The sequence below is a fragment of the Antechinus flavipes genome, chromosome 2, assembly GCF_016432865.1.
Source record: "Antechinus flavipes isolate AdamAnt ecotype Samford, QLD, Australia chromosome 2, AdamAnt_v2, whole genome shotgun sequence".
Lineage (NCBI taxonomy): Eukaryota > Metazoa > Chordata > Mammalia > Dasyuromorphia > Dasyuridae > Antechinus > Antechinus flavipes.
The window spans coordinates 330008834-330035360 of NC_067399.1; the positions used below are offsets into that span (position 1 = coordinate 330008834).

Genomic DNA, 26527 nt, shown 5'->3' on the forward strand with positions numbered 1-26527 from the left:
CCTTTGATCCAGCAGTGTTTCTATTGGGCTTATATCCCAAAGAAATACTAAAGAAGGGAAAGGGACCTGTATGTGCCAAAATGTTTGTAGCAGCCCTGTTTGTAGTGGCTAGAAACTGGAAAATGAATGGATGCCCATCAATTGGAGAATGGCTGGGTAAATTATGGTATATGAATGTTATGGAATATTATTGTTCTGTAAGAAATGACCAGCAGGATGAATACAGAGAGGACTGGCGAGACTTACATGAACTGATGCTAAGTGAAATGAGCAGAACCAGGAGATCATTATACACTTCGACAACGATATTGTATGAGGACATATTTTGATGGAAGGGGATTTCTTTGACAAAGAGATCTGAGTTTCAATTGATAAATGACGTACAAAAGCAGCTACACCCAAAGAAAGAACACTGGGAAACGAATGTGAACTATCTGCATTTTTGTTTTTCTTCCCAGGTTATTTATACCTTCTGAATCCAATTCTCCCTATGCAACAAGAGAACTGTTCGGTTCTGCAAACATATATTGTATCTAGGATATACTGCAACATATCCAACATATAAAGGACTGCTTGCCATCTAGGGGAGGGGGTGGAGGGAGGGAGGGAAAAAAAAATTGGAACAGAAACGAGTGTCAATATAAAGTAATTATTAAATAAAAATTAAAAAAAAATTTCATTTTGGTGACTGTGTAGGATGAATTTGAGGGGAAAGAGGCTGAAGAAAAAGAGCCCAATTAGAAGACTGTTGTGTAATTCAAGCAAGAAACAATGAAGGGCTGAACCAGATTATTTGTGGGAGCTGTCACATAGTCAATAAACTAACATTATGCACCTACCATGTTCCTAGTGCTGTGCTATGTGCTGGAGATACCAGTACAAAAAGGGGAAAGATCCCTCTTTTCAAGGATTTTGACATTAAAACAAGAGAGACAACATACATATGCAAGGACATACAGATTAAATATAAAATAAATATGTTGTAGCTGGGAAGCAGCCTTAGCAATGATGTGATATTTGATGTGATACTTGAACTGCATCTTAAAGGAAGAAAGCATCTGTGAGGCAGCAGTGAAAAGTTCCATACAGTGCCTGGGGGGAGGGGAGCATAGCTAGCTGCAGAGCTGGGAGTTGGCATGCCAGGTATGAGAAATGGAGAGAAGGTTGTAGATATCCAGTGCAGGATGCGATAGCATCTTCTACAGCTGGAAGGGTAGATGGGCCAAATTGGAAGGGTCTTTAAAAGCTAATCTGAGCTTATAGTGTATCCTACAGGAAATCTGGTACCACTGAAATTGATTGAATAGGAGAGTGATACGGTCAGATCTACACTTTTAAAAATTACTTTGAACTGGGAGGGAAGTGACTTGAAGCAGGAGAAACAGGAAGCAATTGTGATCATTTAGATGAGAGGAAATAAAGATCTGAACTAAGGTCATGATTGTGCCAGTAGATGGGGAGAGGTATTAAAGAGGGAAAATTCTGTGTTGATGTACAGTCATGGAAGATGCTGAGATTATGAGAATGAGATGCTGGAAGGACAGTGATGCCTTTGGCAGAAAAAGGACTGTTCACAAGAGATGATCTAAGAATAAAGACATGTTCTGTTTTGGATATTTTGAGGTTGAGATGTTTTCAAATCATTTAGTTTGAAAAGTGTTATAAGACTGATGCTCAGAAAAGAGTTGGGGGTTATAATAATTAAATTCTGTTAGAAGGGAAAACTCAGATCAAAAAAGTGAAGAGGACAAGGGACAGAACCTTGGGCAGGCTTAACAAGACTTGGCAACTGATTGTGGAGGGAGAAGAGTAAAAGGGCAAGGAAGACGCCAAGGTTACACATCAGATGACTAGAAGAACAGTGATGCCCTTCCAAGAATGAGGAGAGTTCAGAGGAAGAGAGTATGTTAAGCATCAAAAGTAGCAGCAGAATTATCTATTTTGCCCAAGATGACATAGTTCTTCCACAAAGGAACTTGGCTAATGCCTTGTGGGGAAATTGTTCATGGTTAAAGATGTACTATCATGTGTAGCACTCTCTTCTCTTTTCTCTTTCCCAAAAGGGTAATTAATTCCCGCCACAGGCGAGCAACAAAGAAACCCAGAGGGATGTGGAATGTCCGACATCCAGCTGGTAGCCTGATAGTTCTTGTGTCTGTGGCTTCATCAGAATGTCACCCAGTATCTAGGCTGGTAAAACCTGCCCCCAACTGAGGCCTTAATCACCCTTCAGTCTTTCCTTTCACCCCAAGGATCGTAATCAATGATTTCCTTGCATCATATTGCCAAACTTCCCTGAGCCAATGATTAGGGCTACATTATGATGATCAGCACTCATGAAAATGGGGAGCTTTCTCCCTTACTCCTTTGTTTGAGTCTCCCACTAATCACCCTTCCTGCCTCAACTACAGATCTACCCACCTCTTTTCTAGGACATCTCATTAAACTAGATCAGACAGCTGAGCCATTTTATCTCTACCTACAAACCCCACAATATCCTATTTGAAAGGTCCTATTTGAATGTCCTAAGTGGATTTTAAAGCTACTATTTAGATGTTATGTCTTCCTATAACACAAGGTTTTTCAAACTTTTTTGTGTCATGGACAATTAAAAAAAATAAATATATATATATATATATTTAGGATTACAAAAGAAAAAATGATATTGAAATAGTCACAAAAATATTTTTAAAAATAAGTTCATAGACCCCCAAGTTCGGTATCCCAGTACTAGCAGTACAATTGAACAGCTTTATTACCCACTGATGAAATTTATTTCAACAATTTCATGTACATATTCATTAAGTATATGTATTTTTTGGAATTATGGATTCCATCCTCATAAATCCCATGCTTATCCCTACTCTTACATACCACTATACTCAGAGTTATCCAGAAGAACTGAAAGCAATATGGGGCATTCAGTCCTGCTGTAGACACTGTGAAATATATGTGTGACAGATTTCCATGGGATGCCCAAAAAGCTTTTTCATGAAGAGATGGGCTGGCATGAGATTGAATGAGGCTTTCACAAGATTCCTTTCTGGACAGGGCTTGCTTTTGGAAGCCATCCATCGGTCCATACCTAATTAACCTTTTCATTAGCTTTACACATCACTGAAGGCCTACTAAGTATACCGATTCTTATACCAAAGACCCTAGAAAACAATTTTCACCAGGCTCTTAAGTTGGGCAATGATGATAGATGATCAAGAGAGATTGGAGACTGTGACAACCCTGGATTCTTGCTAAAGATACAGGACTTTTCACTCTCTGGTTGATTGAGAGGAATACATCCAAAAGAATCAAACTTGGCAGATGACCTGAAATCACTGCATGCCCAATTAAACTTGAGTCTTTCGTGTACTAAAGGTGACTTTGTAAATTCTCAGCACTGATTCCCAGAAAGGTTCCAAGGAAAAGAGAGAAAATGCAAGCTCTATGTTCCTAGCCACATGGCAAAAAAAAAAAAAAAGAGCCAAGCGCCTTCCTCCAAAACTACCTTCACTTTAATTTTTTTGTATATATTTGTATTTATTCACTTTATTTTTATGCAATCTATTTGTATGTATGTATATATATATATATATATGTATATATATATATATATTCTTCTCCCATAAGAATGTATGTAAACTATTTGTGAATGAGAATTGTTCCATTCTTAGTAATTCTTTCCTCAGTATCTCGTTTTTTATTATCTAAACATATACATAGTTTTCAACATTCACTCTTGCAAAACCTTGTGTTACAAATTTTCCCTTTCCCCCCACCTCCTCCCCTAGATGGCAAGTTATCCAATATATGTTAAACATGTGCAGTTCCTCTATACATATTTCTAGAATTATCATGCCTAACACTATTCTGGAGAAATCTACTATAGTAGATGCTTTGATTAGAACCTAAAATCCTAAAATGAGCAAAATATACCAAACTTACTATATAATATTAACACCTTTTATGTATCAAGCACTATGCTACATGCTGGGAATACAAAGAAAGGCAAAACACAGACTCTGCTAACAAGAAACTCACACTTGAATAGAAATAACAAACAATCATATATAGGGAAGATATATACAGGAAAAATTATCAACTCTCAGAAGGAAAAAACTGGCTCTTTATAGAAATTGAGATTTTAGCTGTGATTACAAGAAATCAGGAAGTAAAGATGAGGACTTCCTGCCTGAAGGAGAGCCAAGGAAGAGGCTCATAGTCCAGAGGTGGAATTTTTTGTGAAAGAAACAGTTGGTCATTGTCATTGAATTGCTGAGTATGTGGAACAGGCTTTGGGCCCCAACTCCAAGATCTTACCCTGGAGATGAAAGGGAACTACTGGAGCTTATTGAGAAGGGAATGTCCGACTTGAGACTTGTGCTTTAGGAAAACCAGAATGTGAGCAGAATGGAAGATGGATTGGAATGGGAAGATGTAAAGGGCTAAAACTCTTAAAAGGTGTGTTTGAATCAGACAACAGAGCACTTAAGGCTAATTATCTATTGGACAATAACTCTATTAGCATATGTTTGGAAAAATGGCCCTTCCCACTATTCTGTGCTGGCTCAGTGTTTTGGTGTATACAGATAATTCTAGGAGAGATTACAGGGTGGAGTGAGAAAAGCCAGACTCACTTTGCAGGAAGAAGAGGAGAAGGGAGGTTGGTGTGGAGCTTGTGGCAGTTTTGTCCATCCCCTTCACTTCTCCCCCTAAAAACCAAGCACTTTTGCTTATCCTGACTCTGGCTGATCCTGAGGCCTCCAGGGAGCTAGCCCAGAACTTACAGGAAGAAACAGGGAGCAGGCTGACCCAGCAGCAGGCATGAAGTGATGAGGGCCCGCACAAGAGCAGTGCCACTGTCAGAGCAGAAAGGTTACAAAGATGAAATTGAGAGGCTTCAGCAAAAGTTTGGAGATGGGAGGTGAGAGATAATGAGGAGTTATAGCGGATTCCAAGGTGGCAGAAAATCATATCTGTCTTACCTGAGGGTACTTCAGTATTTCTATTTTTAAAAGAAGTGTTTTTCTAGTAGTTCTGTCTGCTGAACAGAAACATAAATAAATAAAATGTACCTAGAGTCTCTCCTAGTTGGGTCTGAATCCATATATCCATAGGATCAAAGGATTTCAATCTGGAAAGAACCTAAGGAGTCATCTATTTTTACTTCCCTTTTAACAGATGAGGAAGCTATACCTAGAGAAATTAAGTGACTTGCCGAAGGCCACAGTGGTAGTTCTTTAGAAGTTAATTAAAGGATAAAGTGTAACTTATCTGCCTCTGTTTCTACCTCTATAAAATATAGACTATGTTATTACAAGGCCATATGAATAGAAACATAAAACATAACAGAAAATGAATCAGATTTGAAGAAATGTGCCTTCACTTGTCTTTAAAAAGTGAATTAAAACATGTCTCTTCTTTATCTCACAAGAGGAGAATACGGGTTAGTAATAAAATGTTTATAATGAAATGCTGAAAGTTCTTTGGAATTCATTTACAGGCACCATTATGAGGATTAGACTTCTAACATTATAAGACTCTTTGAGTATGGGAAAAAAACTATATTAATGTAAATACTTATATTTTAGCAGTAATAACAATATCATTATTGCACATTTTTTTTTCAGTATAATCTTGAGTATTTGGATGCAAGCCATAATCATGTAATAACTCTTGAAGGATTTAGAGGTCTAGTGAAATTGAAGTACTTAGACTTAAGCTGGAATCAGCTGAAAAAAACTGGAGATGAAATTAATATTTTGTGCAAACATACTTCAAATCTTCTTAATCTTGATATTCGACATAATCCATGGCAGAAGGTATGCATCAGATATAGTTATTTTAAAATAGTCTATTCACTTATGTTAAGCAAAATAATTATTGTGTTTCAATGCAATCTTACTATTTAATAACATTTGTAAGATATTGACACGCTATTTTTCTTTTCATGATATTTGATACCAATTAAGTATTTGACAAAATGAATTCACTTTAATAGTAAAATTTATCAAATGTTTATGCTAGGATGAACTTTAAATTTTTTTTTCTTACAAAGTACTATAATATTCTCGAATCAATTGATAATATTTTTGTTGAAATATTATAATCTTTTAATTTCTACACATTCACAATTCCAAATGCCTTCTACAATCTTCTGACAAGAGTACTAATCTAATATTTACCTAAAGACTTCTAGTAATAGGGAACATATTACATCCTGAAGAAGTAAATCTACTTTTGGACAACTTTGATTTTTAGAAAATTCTTCCTTCTATCAAGCCAAAAATCTGCTTCTCTATAATGTCTACCTGCTGATCTAATTTTGCTTTCTGAATTCTAAATCCTCTTCCACATAATAATACTATTGACAATATTATTGAAGGCAATAACTCCCTTATTTTTTTTTCTTTCCCATGCTAATCATCCCAATTCCTTCAACAATCTGTACACATCATGATCTCTGATTTCTCTCACCACCCTATCTGGGCTTCCTTTTCTAGCAAGGAAGGAAAGAAGCATGGGACTAAGATCTAGTTTCTCAGAATCCCTCCTAGACTACAGTTTTTAGAACTGAATATAGAATATCCAGAAGTAGTCTGACTAGAGTAATTTTCCTCATTCTCATCATTATTCCTTCTGAATGAATCTTAATACTAGTAGCTCTTTTATATGGTGCATGTTTATGTTGGTTTGCAAAATGTTTGACATATATACTTTTTTTGACATCATATCATACTGTGGATTTATAGTATTGCATACTAAAACCCTCATCATTTTTCACGCATATTGTTGCTGGATTTGTAAAGCTGATTTTAAAAAAATCTAAATAGAGGACTTTATTCTTACCCCTTTAAAATTCCATCTCTGATTTGACAAATGAGCTATCTAAACAGATTTTTTTCAGATGCTGAATCTCATATCCCTGGGTTTTATATATATGTTTATATAACATAAATATGTTATATATTTCTCTGTCCCTTAATAAAGGTGTTAGATAATCTAAGATCAAGGTCTGATAGAGTTGAAGCACTCCTATGGCATTTTCCTCAAGGATGATATCAGCCTATTCATACTTAATTAAATTAATTTCAAATCCACTTATTTGTACTTTTCATCTAGCCTACATTTCTCTCTTATATAGAAAACTGCATGACTTATTTGGGCAAATATTGGGTTAAAATAAAGGTGTATTGTAACTGATATTTCCCTGATCTATGAAGTCTTAACCCTATGACTAAACTTAATAATGTTTATCTGAATAACTTATTTCTGATGAAGCCATACTAATAACTAGCAATCACCACTTAACTTCCCTTTCAAATTGCTCGTAACCATCTCTTTTATAATTTCAGAATCAAAGTCAAGCATATAGTCCTGAGTTACAAAAGTCTGCTTTTTTTCCAATTGTGAAAATCAGTATATTTGCCCTTCTCTAGTTTATAAAGTTTTTGTCATGATTTTTCAAATATAACTGAGAAATGCTCAGCAGTCTTATCTGCTGTTTCTTTAAATATCCTTGGAAGTAGTTTTGCTTACTTGAACTCATTAATGGAAACTACATGTTTATTACCATGTTCTTACTAACCTTGAGTATCAACTCCCTACTAATCATTTTTGTTCTATTTTCATAAGAATTCAGCCTGTTATCATTATTGCATATACATTATCTATTATTATTCCATATACTCCCATTTATTCCTTCTTTGATCTTCCTTTTAAACCCAATATAATTAATAAAGTCCTTTTGGTTATTTTTAGCATTCATTATATGAGAGCCTTAATTCATGCTACACCTTAGCACCCCCTGCCACTATTGTTATAGAACTGTGTTGACTTCTTTTTTTCCATTTTCTGTATTTTTTATTCTATGTAAATTAGTAAATTTTTTCTATATCTACCATATGTTTCTTTAGACAGCTCTTCTCTTTTTCCTTCATTGGAATTATTTCTCTTAGTGTTTAGAAATTCATTCTTGAAAACTTTCCATCTCTCATAAGATGACTTGCCCTTGTATATAATTTTGGTTCCTGGGATATTGTCATTTTTTTAAACTCTTTGAATTCACTATCCCCAAAACAAAAATATGTGAATCTTACATATGGGAGATAAAATAACAATTTCCTTAAAACATTTCCATTATTTCTACTTCAACAACTTCATCTTTGCTAGTCAGAATAAGCTTCTGTATATCATTTTGTTGCTTCCTTTATCTTTTGAAGAATGAAGCTATTATTAAGGCAAGTTAGGAACTTATCTGCTTCTGTACAAGAGTTCCAGAAGATAACTGAATAATTAATCTCTTCCATAATTACTAGATTATGCCTCTGTGTGTTTGTGATCCCTCTCATGATGTGTCATTTATTTCCTCTTTGAATGAATTAATAAATGAGAAATTATTTATTAAATGATTACTATATGCAAAGCACTGGGGAAACAAATGAAAAAATGAGACAGTCTCTGCTCTTAAAGAGCTCACATTCTAATGAGGGAGACAACACATAAATTCATCACAACTGCCATCAGTCAGATGTAAAAGCCCTTTGGTCTTTAGGGTGCATGTGCAAAGCAAATAGTAATGTATTTTTTTTCAATGTCATTTCTACTAATAAAATCATTTCTGTTTCTAATGTTGTCAATGTGTCAAGGAATTAGATGGCAAGAATTTTCTTTACTGGGTGTTCAGTAGCTAATGTGACTACCATATCCACAAAAAGAGTTGTCAGGCCGTATCTACAAAGGACAGCTTTGTGAGTTGATAGCTTTTCGAACTAAACCAGAAGCAGGATTGCTGATCAGAATGGGGAATGGGTTGTTGCCATTCCCAGGGTTTTTGAACTTACATGTCCAACTGTGGCAGGTGGTTAGTGCTTGATATTGGTGGTAGTGAGGAAAATGGGCCTTTTTTCCACAGTAATTGCTCCCTTTGATGATGGCTAAAGAGCCCAGATTATGAACACAGCTAAAATTGAGAGGTATTATATATATATATATATAGTCTATAACATGCTCCCAAGCTGTTATCCTCACCCCTCTCTGAGGTAAATCTGAGTCTCCTCCTCCATCTTCCTGCCAACTATACCATCCTAACATTCATTGTCAACTGCTAGATACCAGGAACTTTGCCTATTGTTTGGTGACCTTTTTAAAAAATTACTGCATGCCACTAGTGTTTTAGCAATACAGATATTTAAGATACAAATGCTGTCCACTTTAATTTCCACGCACATTATTTTTTTCAATTAATTATCAATGCCAGTAATATGGCAGTCTTATATGATCAAAATAGTTCATTGGTGTGCTTTTTTAGTAATAAGATAATACATTTTTATTTTTGCCATCTTTCTTTAGCAGTGTGGTTCAGTACTTGAATCTTAATTTAAAGTAATACTTCTATATAGCAATACATTGTGTTATAATAAATGTGAGAAATTATAGTATAAATATCATTTATTGTCTTTTTTATTAATCTGTCCCACTATCCTGGAAAGATCTCCTTAAACTGCTATGCTCCCAAGATCTATCAGACTTTGTCACTTCTCCAGCCCTCACATCTAACTATAAGATGAACCTTCCTATTTGTGTTGTTTCCAATAATAGAACACGAACTTCTTGAGAGCAGAAACCATCTCACTTTTGTATTTATATCCTGAGTACTTAGCAATTATTAAGCACTTAATGTTTTTCATTTGTCAGTGAGAACTTTGAGGTTGAATTTATCTACTTACTTTAAGATTTCTCACTTTGCATAATTTGTATATTTGTGTATAAACAGCTGAAACCATGAGCTTTGTTGCTGTTGCTCTTTTTTTCTTTTTTTGATAGGGCTTTGCTGTGAATTAATGACTCAGTCTTTACTCATCTTCCTGTTGTACTTGTTTCATTTGATTTGGCAGATACAGATATAAATGTAGGTATTGATATAAATGGAGGCATAGATATAAGTATAAGATAGATGGAGATGCTGAAATATATATAAATATAAGTACAGATATAGATATGAGTGTAGATGTACATAGATATAGATAGACATATATACATATACATATGATGTGTGGATGTAGATGTAGAAATCCATCATTCACTGGATTATAGAGAAAGCAAGGCAGTTCCAGAAAAACTTTGACTTCTGTTTCACTAACTGAACTAACATCTTTGATTGTGTTCATTACAAGTCCTCAAAGAAATGGAAGTAATAGACAGCTAGGTGGTGCAGTGGATAGAGCACCAGCCCTGAAGTCAGGAAAACCTGAGTTCAAATCCAGTCTCAGACTTAACACTTCCTTGCTGTGTGACTCTGGGCAAGTCACTTAATCCCAATTGCTTCAGCAAAAGAAGAAGGAGGATGAAGAGGAGGTGGAGGAAAAACAGAAGGAGGAGGAGGAGGAGAAGGAGGAAGAGGAAGAGGAGGAACCAGAATGCAGGCCAAGAAAAAAACAGAAGCAAACATGGAATAACTTACCAAGTCTGTATATTTAACTTATATGCAGAATTCATTAGGCAAAATGTCAAATCAGATGAATCAAAAACTATTACTGAGGTTATTGAGAGAAATATCAACAATTTCAGATATGTAGATGATAGCATTTTGATGGAAGAAAGTGAAGAGGAATTAAGAAATCTCTTGATGAGAGTGAAAGAGGAGAGTAAAAAAACTGACTTGAAACTTAACATCACAAAAACTAAACTCTTGGCATCTGACCCCATCATTTCCTGAAAGACAGAGGGAAAAGAAATGGAAGCATTATCAAATTTCATATTCTTGAACTCAATGATTATTATAGAACATGACTGAAGCCCTAAAGTTAAAAGACCATTGCTCCTTGGAAGGAAAACTATGGGAAACCCAGATGCCATGCTAACAATCAGAAATAACACCTTGCTGACAAAAATCCACATAGTAAAAGCTATGGTTTTTCCAGTAACAATGTATGACTGTGAGGATTGGGCTATAATGAAAAATGAGAGATGCAAAATTGATGCTTTTTGAATTGTGATACCAGAAAAGACTTTTGAGAGTTTGTTGATAGCAAGGGAATCAAATCAGTCAGTGCTTAAAGAAATTAATTCAGGCTATTTATTGGAAAGTAAAATACTAAAGTGGAAGCTTAAATGCATTAGCCACATTATAAGAAAACAAAATTCATTGGAAAAAACCCTAATGTTGGGAAAGATTGAAGACAAAAGGAAAAGAGAATGGTAGAGAATAAGATAGTTAAGTGTCTTGGAAGCAACAAACATGGACTATAGTACTTCCCTCACAAGGTTGTTTTGAGACTCAAAGCATGGACAGCCTAGCATCCATAGGGTCACAAAGAATTGGATATGGCTGAACAATTGAAAAAGCAAATATAGATGAAGATTTGATATCAATATTGAACACTTTCTCCCTCTCTCTTTATTTTTAATTTAGTGTTCTTGAGTTTCCATATAGTCTATGACCCAGCTGTATTGAGGAGAACTTTAGAAAGGATGTACGTTCTTTGAGAGGGAAAACATTCATGATTTCATTCTGTCTCTGAGATCAAATCCAGACATAGTTCTAGATGCTTATGCCTCCTCTCATGGAATAAAAAAAGATTTTTCTTTAGAAGTGTAATATCAACATTGGAATCAAAATGCTCAGTTCTACAGTTCTGTTGTTTAATGGTTATGTGGCTAATTGCTGAGCCTGTTTTTTCTAGTGCTACCAAAGCAGTCTGTATCCTCTCTTGGCCTTCTCATAATCATGATACAGCTGCCTTCGGTCTGATTCCTGCCAGAATCCTGAGAGCAATTCACTTGGTATTTTTTCTCTCGACTACCTATTTATCAGATTATCTACTTCCATCATCTTGGATTCAGCATTTTGGTCTTCCCTTATTACTAGATGTAATAAAATAATATTTTTCTAATGTGGATGATAGAGTCAGACTATTTCTCTACTCTCAAATGCATTGACAAGAGCGAATCCCAGGAATTCAGATAACTATAAGGAATCACCAAAGAAACTTCCTGTAGAATTTGTGCCACAAATTTTTAATATCTATGATGCATTCTTCTTCATTATAGTATCATTGTGGACTCCTGAAGAGAAGAGACTGTTTTTTGCTTTTGTTTGTATCCCTAGCATTTAACAGCAATTAAACAGTATCTGGAAATTAGCAGGTACCTAATTAGCAGGTGCCTAAAATAATCTGAACTCAGTCATTACAAAGTTGAATGTTGAAAGTCCAAAATAAAAATTTGAACTTTAACATGTATTTTTCTGGCTTATTTATACCTTTTTCTACATTTATTGATGGCAGCTAGCTAGATGGTATATAACTAGAGCATTGGATCTCAATTCAGGAAAATCTGTGTTCAAATTCTGCTTCTAATCTTTTCTAGCTTATTGACCCTGATCAACTTACTTAACTAAGGCTAAGAAAGCTTCAGCTACTTCATCTTTGTAAAACAAAAAGGGGAGGGAACAATAATATCTCCTTCACAAGGTTGTTTTGAGACTCAAACAAGCTAACACATATAAAACATTTGCAAACCTCACAGCAATAGAGCAACAAATGCTAATATTATTTAAGATGTAAGCAGTTTTAAGATGATACTTAATATTAAATGTATTAATCATATGGAAAAGAATGAATCACTCTATGTAACATCATCTATAATATTTTTAAAAATTAAGTTATTTTTCTATTTTTCCTAAGCCAGCCACATTGAGACCAAGTGTTATTGGCAGATTAAAGACTCTTACCCATTTAAATGGACTCATGATTACTGAAGAAGAAAAAGTTGCAGCTATAAATTTTATTGCTGGAACAAAGATTACTCAGGTTTGATGCATCAGTTTACTATTTCTTGAATATTTACAAGATACCATTGTTATTCTCAACAAACACACAGTATATTTTCACCACCTAAATTGTTAGGTTTTGAAATGTTTCTTTTGTTTTCTTCCCTCCTTCATTAGATCACATCAGCTAATCATTTTCATTATCTAAATAATAGTTATGTTGGGGCTATATGGAGATTCTGAAGCCTAAATCAAAAGTGTCTCAGGTCCCATTTTAATGTATTTTTATGTCGGCATGACTAATTCTGAACCCCTGTTAGGTACCAAATTCATGCCCATGATCCTGCTGATGTGAATGACAAGTATAGCTAATTAATTTCCAGGATATTATGTTACTTGAATGTTGTATTTTTTTCTTATTAGACTGCTTCATTTGACTCAGTTAGTTTTAGAAATGAATTTACTAAGTGGTTCAAAGTCCACTATTTTTCTGAAGATCCCTCCATATATTTGATCTGTTTATGTACTCAGTCACTGAATTCCTTCTTAAAGCTTCTGAACAAGTAAACTATTCCTTGTTAAGATTAGCTTAAAGATGTGTATTTTAAGACTTTTAGGCACTTGGGATAATATTTCGTGAATTGCTTCTCCATCATTGCATTAAATTATACTTCATGGCCAGGAAGAATCAAAACAAATAGTTTACTTAGTTTCCTAAGATTCAAGAATAACTCTTTTTCTTTTTCATATGTCACACTTTTGTCAAAATGTTTCTGGATTGGCAATGGTATATAGATAGAGCCATATATAATTTTAAACTTATTCAAAATTCATAAAAGAAATAATTTTTACTACATAGAAAAATAATTTGGAAAAACAAAGCTAGAATCTAAAATCATGTTTAAATAATAGAGAAAGGCATAACAGTATCAGATATAGACTGCTATAAAAAAATTTATATTTTAATCTTATTTTGTTTTGTTGAGAAGCTATTGTGGCATAATGGGTAGAACAGTCTTGAGTCAAGAAAAAACACTCAGCTCTTGCTAGCTATGTTGAATCAGTTTTCCTCATCTATAAAATGGGAATGATAATTGCATCTAACTGCTAGAGTTAATTCGATGATAAAATGAGACCATATTTGAAAATCTAAACAGCACTGTATAAATGCTAGTTATTAATATGTATATGAAGCAAAACTCATGATGGGTAAAAAAAAAAACCTTCCTTTATTCATCAAGTATTTGGTTTTTTTTGTTTTTGTTGGTGATGATTTTTTTGTTTTGTTTTGTTTTGTTTGTCTGTTTTTAGGTAGCCCTCTTACACCATTCCAGAACTGATGAAGCTCGGCCACGAATACTTAGCATTTGGCCTTCTGCCAAAATTCTAACACAGATGACTAAGTCAGAACCATTTTCACATCTTAGTGGAAATTGGTATTCTAAGGTAAAGCTTGATGCTATTATGGTAATTTGCTTCTCCTCAGATTGTTATATTTGATTTTTATCAATATGTGTGATAAAAGGTAGGGCATGGATGTCAGTTCAATGGTCTAGATCAGGAAACATAATTCAAGGCAAAGGAAGCCTAAACAGAGGATAAATAAAATATTCTGTTAGAAACCAGTGGTCAAAACAGAGCAGGGAATCTAGGATTAGATTATAGTCTAAAATAAGGATGTGTATTGTACTGAAGGTCAGAATCAGGTATCTAAACAAGGGTATTAATAGACAGATAAGACAGAATGTCAGCAGCAGATAGTATGTGAAATGTTCATTAGAACCTAAGACAAGAGGATTAGATAATAGGATCAGATTTCAGACAAGGAATTTGAGTAAGAGCCAGAAGTCATCAACAGTATGAAAGTTACCAGGATATTTCTATGTATTTCCTTGCCAAAGACAGCAACCATCTGGAATGTTGAGCCGACCAGAACCACTGGGTAGAAGCAGATAAAGCCATCTAGTTATAATAGAAAGTAAGGGGTGAACATCGGGGGAATTTCTGATTTTACTTATTTTTTTTTTAGTTGCAGTATTTATATCAATCTATATTGCCATATAGTCAGCCAGAACATCTTGTCATTTGGGGCTTATCATGAAACTTTTATTACTGTGACAATTTTGACTGAGAGGAGAAGAATGAAATTAAATAATATCCAAAGGATGCATAGACAAAATACATCAAGCTTTTTTCTACACATCACATTGTCTACATAGCAGTGTGAGAAAGTTGAAATAATTTTCATATCCCCTCAAGTTTTCTCTTTACTCAGGTTTAAGATTGTTGGCAATTAGAAACTTAAAAGACCAGCAAGCATATTAAAGAAACAAGCTTCCCATTTTATGTCCTAGATTTTTCTTTGCTCACTCTCAAAGGGGATTATGCAACTAGAGAGCTATCAAACACTACATGTTTCAAAAGTCAAATATTAAAAAGTAGAATCTGGTTTGCTGATAATCATAAGACGACCCTTGCATGTCAAATTTTAATCTTAACAGAATCTGTAGAATATTATTTAAAATGAAAAATTAACACTAATAAGCTTTTATAATCATTTCCCCTTTCTCCATTTTGTAACTTATTGGCAAACAAAATGTTAGAGAGCTAAAAAAATTTTAGAAAATGTGTATAAAGAAAGAAATGAGTCAATTAACCAACCAGCATGTATTAAACACCTACTGTGTACCACTAGGAATACAAAAATAAATTCAAAGAGCTTACTTTTTACTAAGGAAGACAACATAAACATATACACATCTATATAATATAATGTACATATCACATATATATTTATATATAAACATATAATAAACATCTAACCCTCTCTTGACTTTGCTAAGGAGATGAGTACCCTAGAGATGCCTGCAGATTCAAGAAGGAATAACTTCAGTATTTCTCTCCTTAATTCTCTGGAGAATATACCTTAACCTAGGGACTAATGGAAGGAGGCTCATAGATTGATTGACCTTCCCAGCCTGAGGGGGTGAGCAATTTAATTATTTTTAAAATGAGAGAACATTCTGGCATCAGAGCACTGTGTGGAAGTAAGAACAAGTGAGATCCTCGTGGATGCCCAAAAACTTCACTACTAGATCCACTAGCAGATTCCTAAAGCCATGACATGATTCCTCCATTTCCTCTATTTTCTTTCTTTTCCTCCCTCTTTCCAAGTAGGGTATGTAACTATTTCCCAATACCTAACTATTTCTTAAGAGTTTGCTAATTTGTCTTGACTTTATTTTTAAAAATATGATAAGCATAGATAATTGTTGCATTACTGATCTATGTAATATATGCTCAAATACAGCAAAGAAGGGTGATTGGAAAGTGCTAGAATTTACAGCTTATATTTTGCCAGTTAACATCTTGAAAGATGAAGAAACAAAATTATTTATTTGTTTTTTTTAAATAATTATAGGTAGCAGAATATTTTAACTATAAATCCATTTTTCTTGTTTCTTGTGACTAGTTAAGTTGAAGTTGGGGAGCTTGGAGTAAAGGACATTCATCTTTTTTTTTTCCCCTTCACAATCCAGTTTTAAAATGAAATGCCTTCTCCAGGGATGGGATTTAAGGAGAGGATGAGAGGAAAAGTCAAGCCCAAGGAAGGGACCTCTACTCTGAAATAAATAAGAGATTATAGAAAGTAAAATTGATGACTGTAGTGAATGCAAAAGCACAGACTTGAGAAACGAACCTTGAACAAAACTTGAGTAATATCAAGAAAGTCAATATGTCCCAGGGAGAAGAGTAATCTAATGAGGCAAATAAAAATACACTCAAGTGACATTCTCAATCTTTATCCTTAATTTCTGTCCAACTTATAGCTAGATGGTGACAGAGTCATGTCCAATACATGGGTCTCCTTATATCTAGCTTGACCTTTGTCCACTCTTCCCAGTCTATTCATATCACATGGGCATTTTCAAATCTTGATCCTTGCATTTGAGTGATTCTCTACAACTCACCTCCTCCTGAATCCTGGATCGGTGAGCTTTTATCTTATCTTGTCCAGAATCAGAACACATTGCCATGTCCAAATCATGCTGCCACATGCGTAAGCCCTACATAATTTTTAGTTTCCCTTTATGTGTTGACTCTTTCAATTGAATAAGGAAATCATTTGAGGGCAGGAACTATCTCCTTTGCTTTTATTTATATCTTCAGCACTTCACACAGGGTCTGGAATATAGTAAACATTTGATATATGCTTTTTAAATTCATCCATTCATTCATTTCTAGTCTAGTGCAGAGATCAGGACAGACTACCTTTGACACTAATTATATAACAATAGGAAAGTTACTAGACAATAGACCCAAAAATTATGTATAGTGATTAGTAAACCTTAAAAGCACTTTTGTTGGACATTTTGACAACATTGCTACTAAACAAACACTTCTTCAGGATTAGCTGTTCTCTACCCTATCTTATTTTTTATAAGAATTATGTTTTAAGAGTTTTACTTTTCAGTTTGTAGTAAAATTCCTTTAACATCTATATGTACATATGAAACATGAATCTAATTATCACTAGTCTGCCTTAAAATTTTGTTTAAAATATTTTTATTTTTTCAAGAATTTACTAAATTCATTTTAAGTAAATTTTTCTACAGATAACTGCCTTAAACTTGGATGGACAAAATCTCTTTGAAATCACTAATTTGGAAAAATTAGTGAATTTGCGATGGGCATCATTTAGCAATAATAATCTCACAAAAATTGAAGGTTTGGACTCTTGTGTTAATTTGGAAGAGCTCACTTTAGATGGAAACTGCATCTCAAAGCTAGAAGGTAATGGGTTTCAGAAATGAGAAATTATAGCAGAATAAATGCTTAATACATCAAGAGTAAAAAATAGTACTTAGAAAGTTTTTTTAAAACTTAGATTTGAATCCTAGCTCTGCTATTTACTTTCTTTTGTGACCCTATTGGGTGCGAAAGTGGATTTCCACTCTGAGCTTCAGTCTCCTCATCTGTAAAATGAACTAGATGAGGTCTAGGGTAACCTTTCCAGATTTCAAACCATGAGCCTATAATTAATTGTGTCTCCCTCAGGAATCCTTCGAGATCAGAGGAACTTTAAAGATCTAATCCAAAATTTTTATTTTACAGCAGAGGAAACTTAAGGTACAGAGTGGTAAAGTGCTTTGTCCAAAAAAAGCCAGCATTTGAAATCAGATGCTCTGGCTCTGAATCTAGTGTTTCCACTGCAGCAAACAAACAAACAAAGATGGCCTCTTCTATGCCCCTCAGCCTCTTCCTGCACTTTTCTGTATTAAATCTGTTGTCATTCCAAAATTGAAAACAAGCAACTGAAGAAGGCAGAACTTGTCATGAAGAGCCAACCAGAAATGCTCACAGTGCCCTCCACATAAGTGGGTAAGGCATTTATCTACCTTTGAGAGGTATGACTCTTCTGATAAAGTTCATACCCTTTAATCTCATCCAATTGACCAGATATTCTCCTGGCCTCCCCCATTACATTTACATAAAAAGAGAAATGAGTATTAGAATTTTATATTACAATAACCAAGCTAATTTGATCAAATAATACTTTGTGGCTTGAAATATTCTGAGAGAATTTAATGTTAATCCAAGCGACTTTGGTGGTATGTGGCACCCACCTCCCTTCCACACCCTTCTTAAATTTCTAGGATAAAAAAAAAGGAACAAGTGCCATGTACACATATTTTGATATATACATAGTTTCATATTAATATTTTAGAGGATAAAATAGTCTTTGTATTGATGTTTTCACTGAATTCTATGTAGTTTATGCAGAACACTAAGGTTTTATGGAAGATAGTTTAGGCCTTGTATTCAGATATAAACATCAATTGTGATTGTTGTTAATATTAATTATAGTCTTATAACTTAAAACGGATTAGTCTTCTACTCCTAAATAGTATAGTGCTTATCATGTATCTTTCTAAACATAAAGAGAACAGAGAACCCTATTACCTCCTCTTCTTACAGTTATCTTCTTGTCCTTAATCCTAGGTGAGGGTAAATAAATAAGCCTACTGCCAGAACACTCTATATTTTTGCTACACAGCTAACCTGAATTTGGGCATAGGTATTTCATCTTTTTTTGTAGAAGCATATATGGACATAATATCCAATATTTTCTATTGGAAGTTCTATTCTAGACTACTGTGTTCTTTGGTTTTGTTATTTTATTCAATTCAGAACCATATTGCTTTTCTCTGCAATCTTTTTTTTAAAGACATACAAAACAGCAAAGATATTCTTTATCTTTCTTTCCAAGTCTTCCAAATAGGTTACTCATTGTAAACATGATGGCATTAATTCAAATAATACTAAATAATATTAATGAATTATTAGTAATGGCTCTTCATCCTTTGGCGTTCTCTAGTCCTTTGAATTATTTGGAAATTTTCAGAAGGTAAGTTTAAGTCTTTAGTAATAGTATCAACTCTATGCATTCATAATAAAAATTAGTCACTATTTATTTCAAGATGAATCAACATTTCCTAGGTAGATTTCCTTTTCCAATCACTTAAGGAAGAATAGTTCAATGGAAAAAAAAATCAAAATGTAATAGGCCTAAAAGCTTATGTATCCACAATCGTTGCTTCTTCCATAGAAGAAAGTGAGATGATAAATTAATGGTGCAGGGTTTTTCAAATTCTCTAAAACTGCCAAAGAATGCCAGTGATGCAAGCCAGAAATTTACTTTTGAAGTCTATTTTTTTTTCTTTTGTACTAAACTTTTTCTTATATTTGATTATTTTCCCAGGCATTTCAAAACTGATCAAACTAACCCATTTCAGCATAAATAATAATCTCCTTACTGGGTTGGAAAAGCACATCTTTGAAAACATGCTTCATCTTCATTACCTTTCTCTTGAAAATAATAAGATCACTTCATTAGTTGGTTTACAAAAAGCTTACACCATAATTGAATTATACATAAACAATAATTTTATTGCTACCAACCAGGAGATCTACAATTTAAAGGTAAATTTTAATGTTTTAGAAGTTTTCAATATTGATTTCATAATGCATATTTATCTTTTATGTATATATGTGTGTGTGTGTGTGCGTGTGTGTGTGTAGGCATAATATGACTATAAGAATATATATTTATATACACAAATGTGTGTGTGTATATATATACATATATATATTTAATGCCTCAGGTAGAAATCAGAATAGAATTTTTGTTCAGGACTAGGATCTATGTAATATGGTATGAATCCTATTGGTATAAAAGAAAAAATGTGGGCCATAAACACTCTGTCTTATAAATGTAAATAGTTTAGAAAGAATTTTGGAATGGTATTTCAGTCTGTTAAGTGGTATTGAAAAAGAAGTAATAGAGTCCCTTAGATACTCATGAAAACCTTAGCCAGTCTTTTTTAAAATTATGGATTGTTTGAAGATAACCTAACTAAAATTTAAAAAGGTTCATCACAAAAGATTTGTGACCACATATTAAAGTTTTTTAGTCGCAGAAACTCATGAAGAGAATTTACTGAGGTGTTAAAGAATTGTAGTCTGCATAAATGGAAAGAGTACCCATATCAAATATTCATGAATTGTTGAATCACAGAACTACATTTTTAAAGAATCTTTTGAGTTAGAAGTGACGTTAGAGGTCACCTAGCCCAACCTAAACCAAAAAGGAATCTCTTCTATGCCTTCCCCATCAAATGGTCATCCAGTCTCTTCTTGAAGATTTATAATAATAAGTAACTTGCTACCTCCTGAGACAACCACTTCTACTTTTATATAACTCCAATTGTCAAGCAATTTTCCCTTAGGTAGCATCCAGAGTCATTGTATGGCTCCTAAAAATAATGCCCAACTCATAGGTTAGATTTCCAAGTGAACAACTATCTCAGATTCAAGGTACTTTGGTTCTGCATCCCCTAAAAATATAACTCGTGAGACCCCACAAATATATTTGCCAGTAATAGTTGGTCAGGGGATACAATTATTTCAAAGCAAAGGCATTTAATGAAATGGCATTGTAAGAAAATTAGCAACAAAATATTTCTCTCATAAACCTGGGCATTCTCCCAGAGATGTGCACAGCATCAGCTGGAATAGCAGGCATGCATATAAAAAAAAAAAGTAGTGGTAAACAAAGTATATAGGTGGCAAGGCAAGTCATGCCTCTGATGCTACAGAGCCACAAATGTCTTCTAGTGATGTCATCATGTTGGTCTTATCACTACCTACTAAGACTTGGTCTCTGCCTGTCAAACCTACTCTATACTGGTCTTGGAGAGGTGGGGGAGTAGAGCCAAGACGGCAGAGAGAAGCCAGAAAGTTACCCAGGCTTCCCCAGTTTGCCTTGGAATCATTAAAGCAAGGCCCTAAATGGATTCTGGAGGGACTGAACTCATGCAGAGGTGTAGTGAAACAATTTTCCAGCTTAAGATAACTTAGAAGGACTTCAGGAAAGGTCTGTCTCACTTGAGTAAGGACAGTGTCTGGGCAAGCTAGCAGGAGGCTCTTCGTCACAGCACAGATCAACAAAGGAGAGCCCACAGTCCAGCTTAGCAGGCCAGGTATTGAGGCCTCCAGCCCCAGGGCAAGACTAGGCCAAGTGACCTCTGGGCAACCACAAGCACTTGGACTGAAAAGCCAGTGACCAGGCCCCTGGTCCTCAGCATAAGAAATTTAGGATAATGTCCCCTGTGCCCTAGGAACAGAGTTCAATTTTAAAAGTCCAAAAATGGGATAAAGAAGAGTAAGAAGAAACAGAAGACTGCTGATCTTGGAAAGCTACTATGGCAACAGGGGAGAATCATCCTTTGTTACATCTCTTCAGAAGCTACATTGAGTACACAATCATTTTCAAGCAAAAAATCATTCACCAACACACCTTCCATTTTAGCTTTGGCTTGTAGCTTTTTCATGTTGAAGGACTTGCTATCAGTGTGGTAGCTACTTCAATGTCATGTTTGTCTTCATTGAAGGCATTCAACAACATGATTGAAAATGTCATGCTAACAAGCATGAGAGCAAGTACAATCTTGTTTCACTCATTGATGATTAGGAAAGCTCGAGAGCCATGTGCATTGTTCAGGACTGGGAAAGCATGCCATCATGAAATTGATGTACTCTACTTAAGAATTTCTCTGGGCAACCAAATTTTGACATAATTTTCCATAAATCCTCACAATTGACAATATCAAAGGCCTTGGTCAGATCTACCAATGTTATATACTGACTTTTGTTCCGCTTTTTGAATTTCTTCTGGAGTTGCCAGGCAGCAAACATCATATCACGTCTTCCTCAGCCCCTCTGAAGTCACACTAGTTCTTGGGTAGTTGACCTTTCAAGTGTAGGATCAGCCTATTGAGGAGAACTCTGGTGAGAATCTTGCCAGCAATGACTAAAAAAGAGAACTCCCTGTGGTTATCACAGAATAGTCTATTTCTTTTAGTTTTGTAGAGATGAATAATTGAGGCATCCTTGAAGGAAGGAGTAAGCATTGTTTGAACCTTACTCTCATTGGATTTCACTCAAAGAGGAAGTAACAAATACATTTAGTTGCATATGAAAATTTATTTTACCCTAGAGGGAAATAAGAGGAGAAAGGGAGGGGAAAAAAGGAAAGTGAGGGGCTGATAGAAATGAGGGCAGAGTGTAGGAGGTGGTGGTCAGAAATAAAACACTGGTGAGGCAGGACAGAGTGAAAGGAGAGAGAAAAGTATAAATGGGGGAAACTAGAATAAAGGGAAATACACAACAATCATGAATGGGATGAGTTCTTCCATAAAATGGAAGTGGATAACAGTAGATTAAATGCCAGTATAGAAAAGAATATATTTTTTCTCTGTGGTTTATGGTACCCACACAAAAACTGATCATCTGTTAGGGCATTGTATGATTCACAATCATACAGAAAAGCAGAAATATTAAATGCATTTTTTTCAGATCACATTACAGTAAAAATTATGTATAGAAAAGACCATGGAAAGATAGACTAAAATTAATTGGAAACTAATCTAATCAGAAAGAATGAATAGGTTAAAGAATAAATCATAGATATAATAATGAATCAATATACCAAAATGTATTGGATATAGCCAAAGCAGTTCTTAGAGTATATTTTATATTTCCAAATGCTTTCATGAATGAAATAGAAAAAGAAAAGATCAATGAGTAGGGCATATAACAAAAAAAAAAGAGAAAAAAAAATAGTGCATTAAATACAAAATTAGAAATTCTGAAAATCAAAGGAAAAAATATTTATATATAACCCAAAAGGGCCTATAAAACTCTGCAAGCCATACCACTATTAGGTCTGTATCCCAAAAAGATCATAAAAAGGGAAAAGGATATAGTATCAGCTGAATGTGGAGCTCCCATGGGATTCTGGTCAAGTATTCTGCTTAAGTATATTCTCTTCTGCCTTCCACATTCTAGCCATAGATACTTCCATATTTTGTTTGGTTCAGCTTTTTTTAAACTAGGTCTGTTAGAACACAAACACATAAAAAAAAAAAAAAAAAAGCTAAAAAGTTCCCTATCTGAACTCAGAAACTTTCCTATCCACCTAACAGTAGATTTTTGGCCCTTGGTACCAAGTTTTTTTGAATAAAGACAAAGGTTGTCCCACCTAACTAAGGTCTTTAGGTTTGATCACTTTGCTACTTTCCTGATACAGGGCTTGTTTCTTGTGAACTGAGACCTGCCCCTAGTTTATAGTAAATGTCCAATATAATCTCTAAATTTTCATCTCTGAAGATTAGCTATAAACTTATTCATGATAATTTACTTACTAATTCCAATCAGCTTTAGAAGTTTGGGGCTTCTAACTTTTTGAGAATTAATGACTCCAAGGTATCCATATAAATGAGTAAGCTGAGTGTCCACAAGGTAAGATAATTGTTTACTCCCCTCTCAGCCAGAATTCTTGGCCCTTTCATTTGTGAATTCATTGGCCTAAGACTAATAGGCCCTATACCCACTACTTTTACTCTTCGATGAAGTTGAAACTTTCTTCCCTGTAAATTCCAGTCATTGCTCCTAATTCTGTTTTTTGTACTCAATCAAAAAAAAAAAAAAAGTGTAATCCCTCTTTCATATCACAGATCTTCAAATATTTTAAAACAGTTATCATATTTTCCCTAAATCTTCCTCTTCTGCAATTAAACTTCACCATTAGTTTATTCAACTAATCTTTATGGTAATTATTGCTATCCCCTTCTCATTTTGGTGTTTCCAGTTATGAAGTATTAAATGCAGGGAAAAAACCCTAATAACCTAAGAAAGTTATTGACTCAAATACATATGATAGTCCCTCATGGCTACTGAAGTACAGAATCAATTAGCGATTCAAAATCAGTTGTAATGACATTTTTCAGGGAAATAAATAAAAGTTACATAGCAACTTTATGTCAATTCAAAATGTGTTTTTTTTTTTGCAAGGGTTTATACAATCTGGTCATTTTAGACTTGTGTGGAAATCTTATAGTATGGAATCAAGAAAACTACCGGTTGTTTGTGCTCTTCCACCTTCCAGATCTCAAAGCATTGGATGGAATCTCAGTAGTGAGTTGTTTTTTACTACAGCATTTGATCCAAATCATGTATTTTCAAATTTATTAGCTATAATAATCATCTTGAACCTGACTATCTTTGTACTCTTAACAACCATCTTTTTGAAGTTTAGAAAAATGTAAGCCTATAAAACAAATTTTAGAAGAGCTTTAAAATTGTGAATGTTTATGTGTGAATATTTATAGATGATAAAATATATACATATTTAGGGAGACAGCAATTATTAAGCATTTACTATATGTCAGACTATAATATGTAATATATCTATGTTGCATGTATGTGTGTGTTGATTTAACAAGTACACTCGCCAACTGTCCCAGGACCTGGTTACTGTATCTGTCTCTTGAGGTTCCAGCAGATAACCCTGAGGAGTTGGCAAATCCTTTTTCTATTTAGCTATCTGCTTAAATCCCCACTACATATTAAATGCCTTCCATATTAGATGCCAATACCTACCACCCAATTTCATTTAAACACCTGTCATCAATTAGTTTTTAAAAGGGTGATCTTTACTTCAGTAGTGGTTACCAGACCTGGAATCAGAAAAATTCATCCTCCTGACTTCAAACCCAGCCTCAGACACTCACTAACTGTGTGACCTTGGGCAAGCCACTTCACTCTGATTCAGTGTCCTGATCTTAAAATGAGCTGAAGAAGGAAATGACAAACAACTCCAGTATCTTTGCCAGAAACCTCTCAGATGGCATCACAAAGAATCAGATATGACTGAACAACAAAAGTTTTCAGACTCTCACTATTTATGTGACCCTTGGCAAATCACTTAATTCTGTTTGCCCTAGTTCCTCATCTACAAAATAGATTGGAGAAGGAAATGGCAAAGCACTCTAGTACCCTTGCCAAGATAATCCAGATGAGATCATAAAAGATGAAAATTTGCATCTCAGGGTGAACATAGACTGGTGAAAAATCAAAAAGACTTGAAACAGGAAAGAGGTCCTTCTGGGACAGCCCAAGAAGACTGGAAGAAACACTTCATGCTGGGATTAACCCATGTGAAGTACAAACACCTCTGGGCTGGCTCCACAAACACCTCTGGGCTGGCTCCACAGAAACACCAAGACTCCTCTGGTTACCTGGGTTTGAGAGGAGCCTCAGCAGGAACCACAGAAACTTTCACTTCCTGACAGTAAAGGTCTGAGTCTGAAAAGACTGAGGGAATCTCTGCTGATTAGGAATGCCAGGCCCAGCTGTCCCTGCCCATTGCTATCTGAGGGCACTTATAGGAGGAGAGAGATCTTTTTGGGGAGTTGCAGTTCAGAGAGGAGAGATAAAGTGAAACTAGAAGCACCATCCCCCCACCCCACAATTAGAAGTGCTTACAATATTACTTTTTGTTTAAAAAAAACAAAAACAAATGAACTTGCAAAGAAGAAAGAACTCAACCATAAAAAACCTACTATGGAAATTGGGAAAAACTGGGTTTTATTTTCAGAGGAGGACACTGAAAAAAAAAAAGCATCTTCTTCTCAAAGAGAGTAATATTAAATAGCTGTCTAGAAAGAATTCAAAAAAGAATTTAAATATCAAATGATAAACATCGAAAACAAAATAAAAAATAAAAAAAATCTAAGAAAAACAAGATAATGAAAAGAAAATAACCAATTAGAAAAGGAGATACTTCTAGAGTCTTAAATATGAAAATAACTACTTGAAAATTAGAATTAGTCAAGGGAAAGCCAGTGAAGCTATAAGAGATCAATAAATAACAAAACATAATATATAAGAGTGAAAAAATAGGACAAATTTTGAAACAAGAAAAATAACATATCTGGAGAATAGATCAATAAGAAAAAATATAAGAAAAATTGGACTACTTGAAAGCTGTCACCAAAAAAAGAACCTTGACACAGTGTTACAAGAAACAATGCAAGAAAATTGGCCTGAAATGATAGAACATGAGGGGAAAGTAGCAATAGAAAAAAAAAAAAATGAATTGATCATCACCTCAGAGAGATCCTTTGTGGAAAACACATAGGAATATTATGGTCACATTTCAAAACCCCCAGATTAAAAAGAAAATTCTGCAAGAAACAAGAAAAAAAATTCAAATATGCTGGAGCATTAATTATATTATATTATAATTATATTATAATTAGAATTATACAGGACAATAAAAGATCACAAGTCCTGGAATCATATATAGTGGCAATCAAAAGAACTAGACCTGGAGCCCAAAATGTCATATACAGCAAA

At 34.3% G+C, this 26527-nt stretch overlaps 1 protein-coding gene across 1 annotated transcript in view; it reads left to right on the forward strand.

The window, feature by feature from the left end:
• Positions 1–26527, forward strand: part of LRRC9 (leucine rich repeat containing 9) — a 204756-nt gene that overhangs the window by 93398 nt on the left and 84831 nt on the right. Inside the window, exons 17-22 of the mRNA XM_051977780.1 lie at positions 5625–5816; positions 12681–12806; positions 14078–14212; positions 17383–17560; positions 19530–19750; positions 24182–24304. Of these exons, the coding sequence (XP_051833740.1) occupies positions 5625–5816; positions 12681–12806; positions 14078–14212; positions 17383–17560; positions 19530–19750; positions 24182–24304 (975 nt within the window). The remainder of the gene's footprint in view (positions 1–5624; positions 5817–12680; positions 12807–14077; positions 14213–17382; positions 17561–19529; positions 19751–24181; positions 24305–26527) is intronic.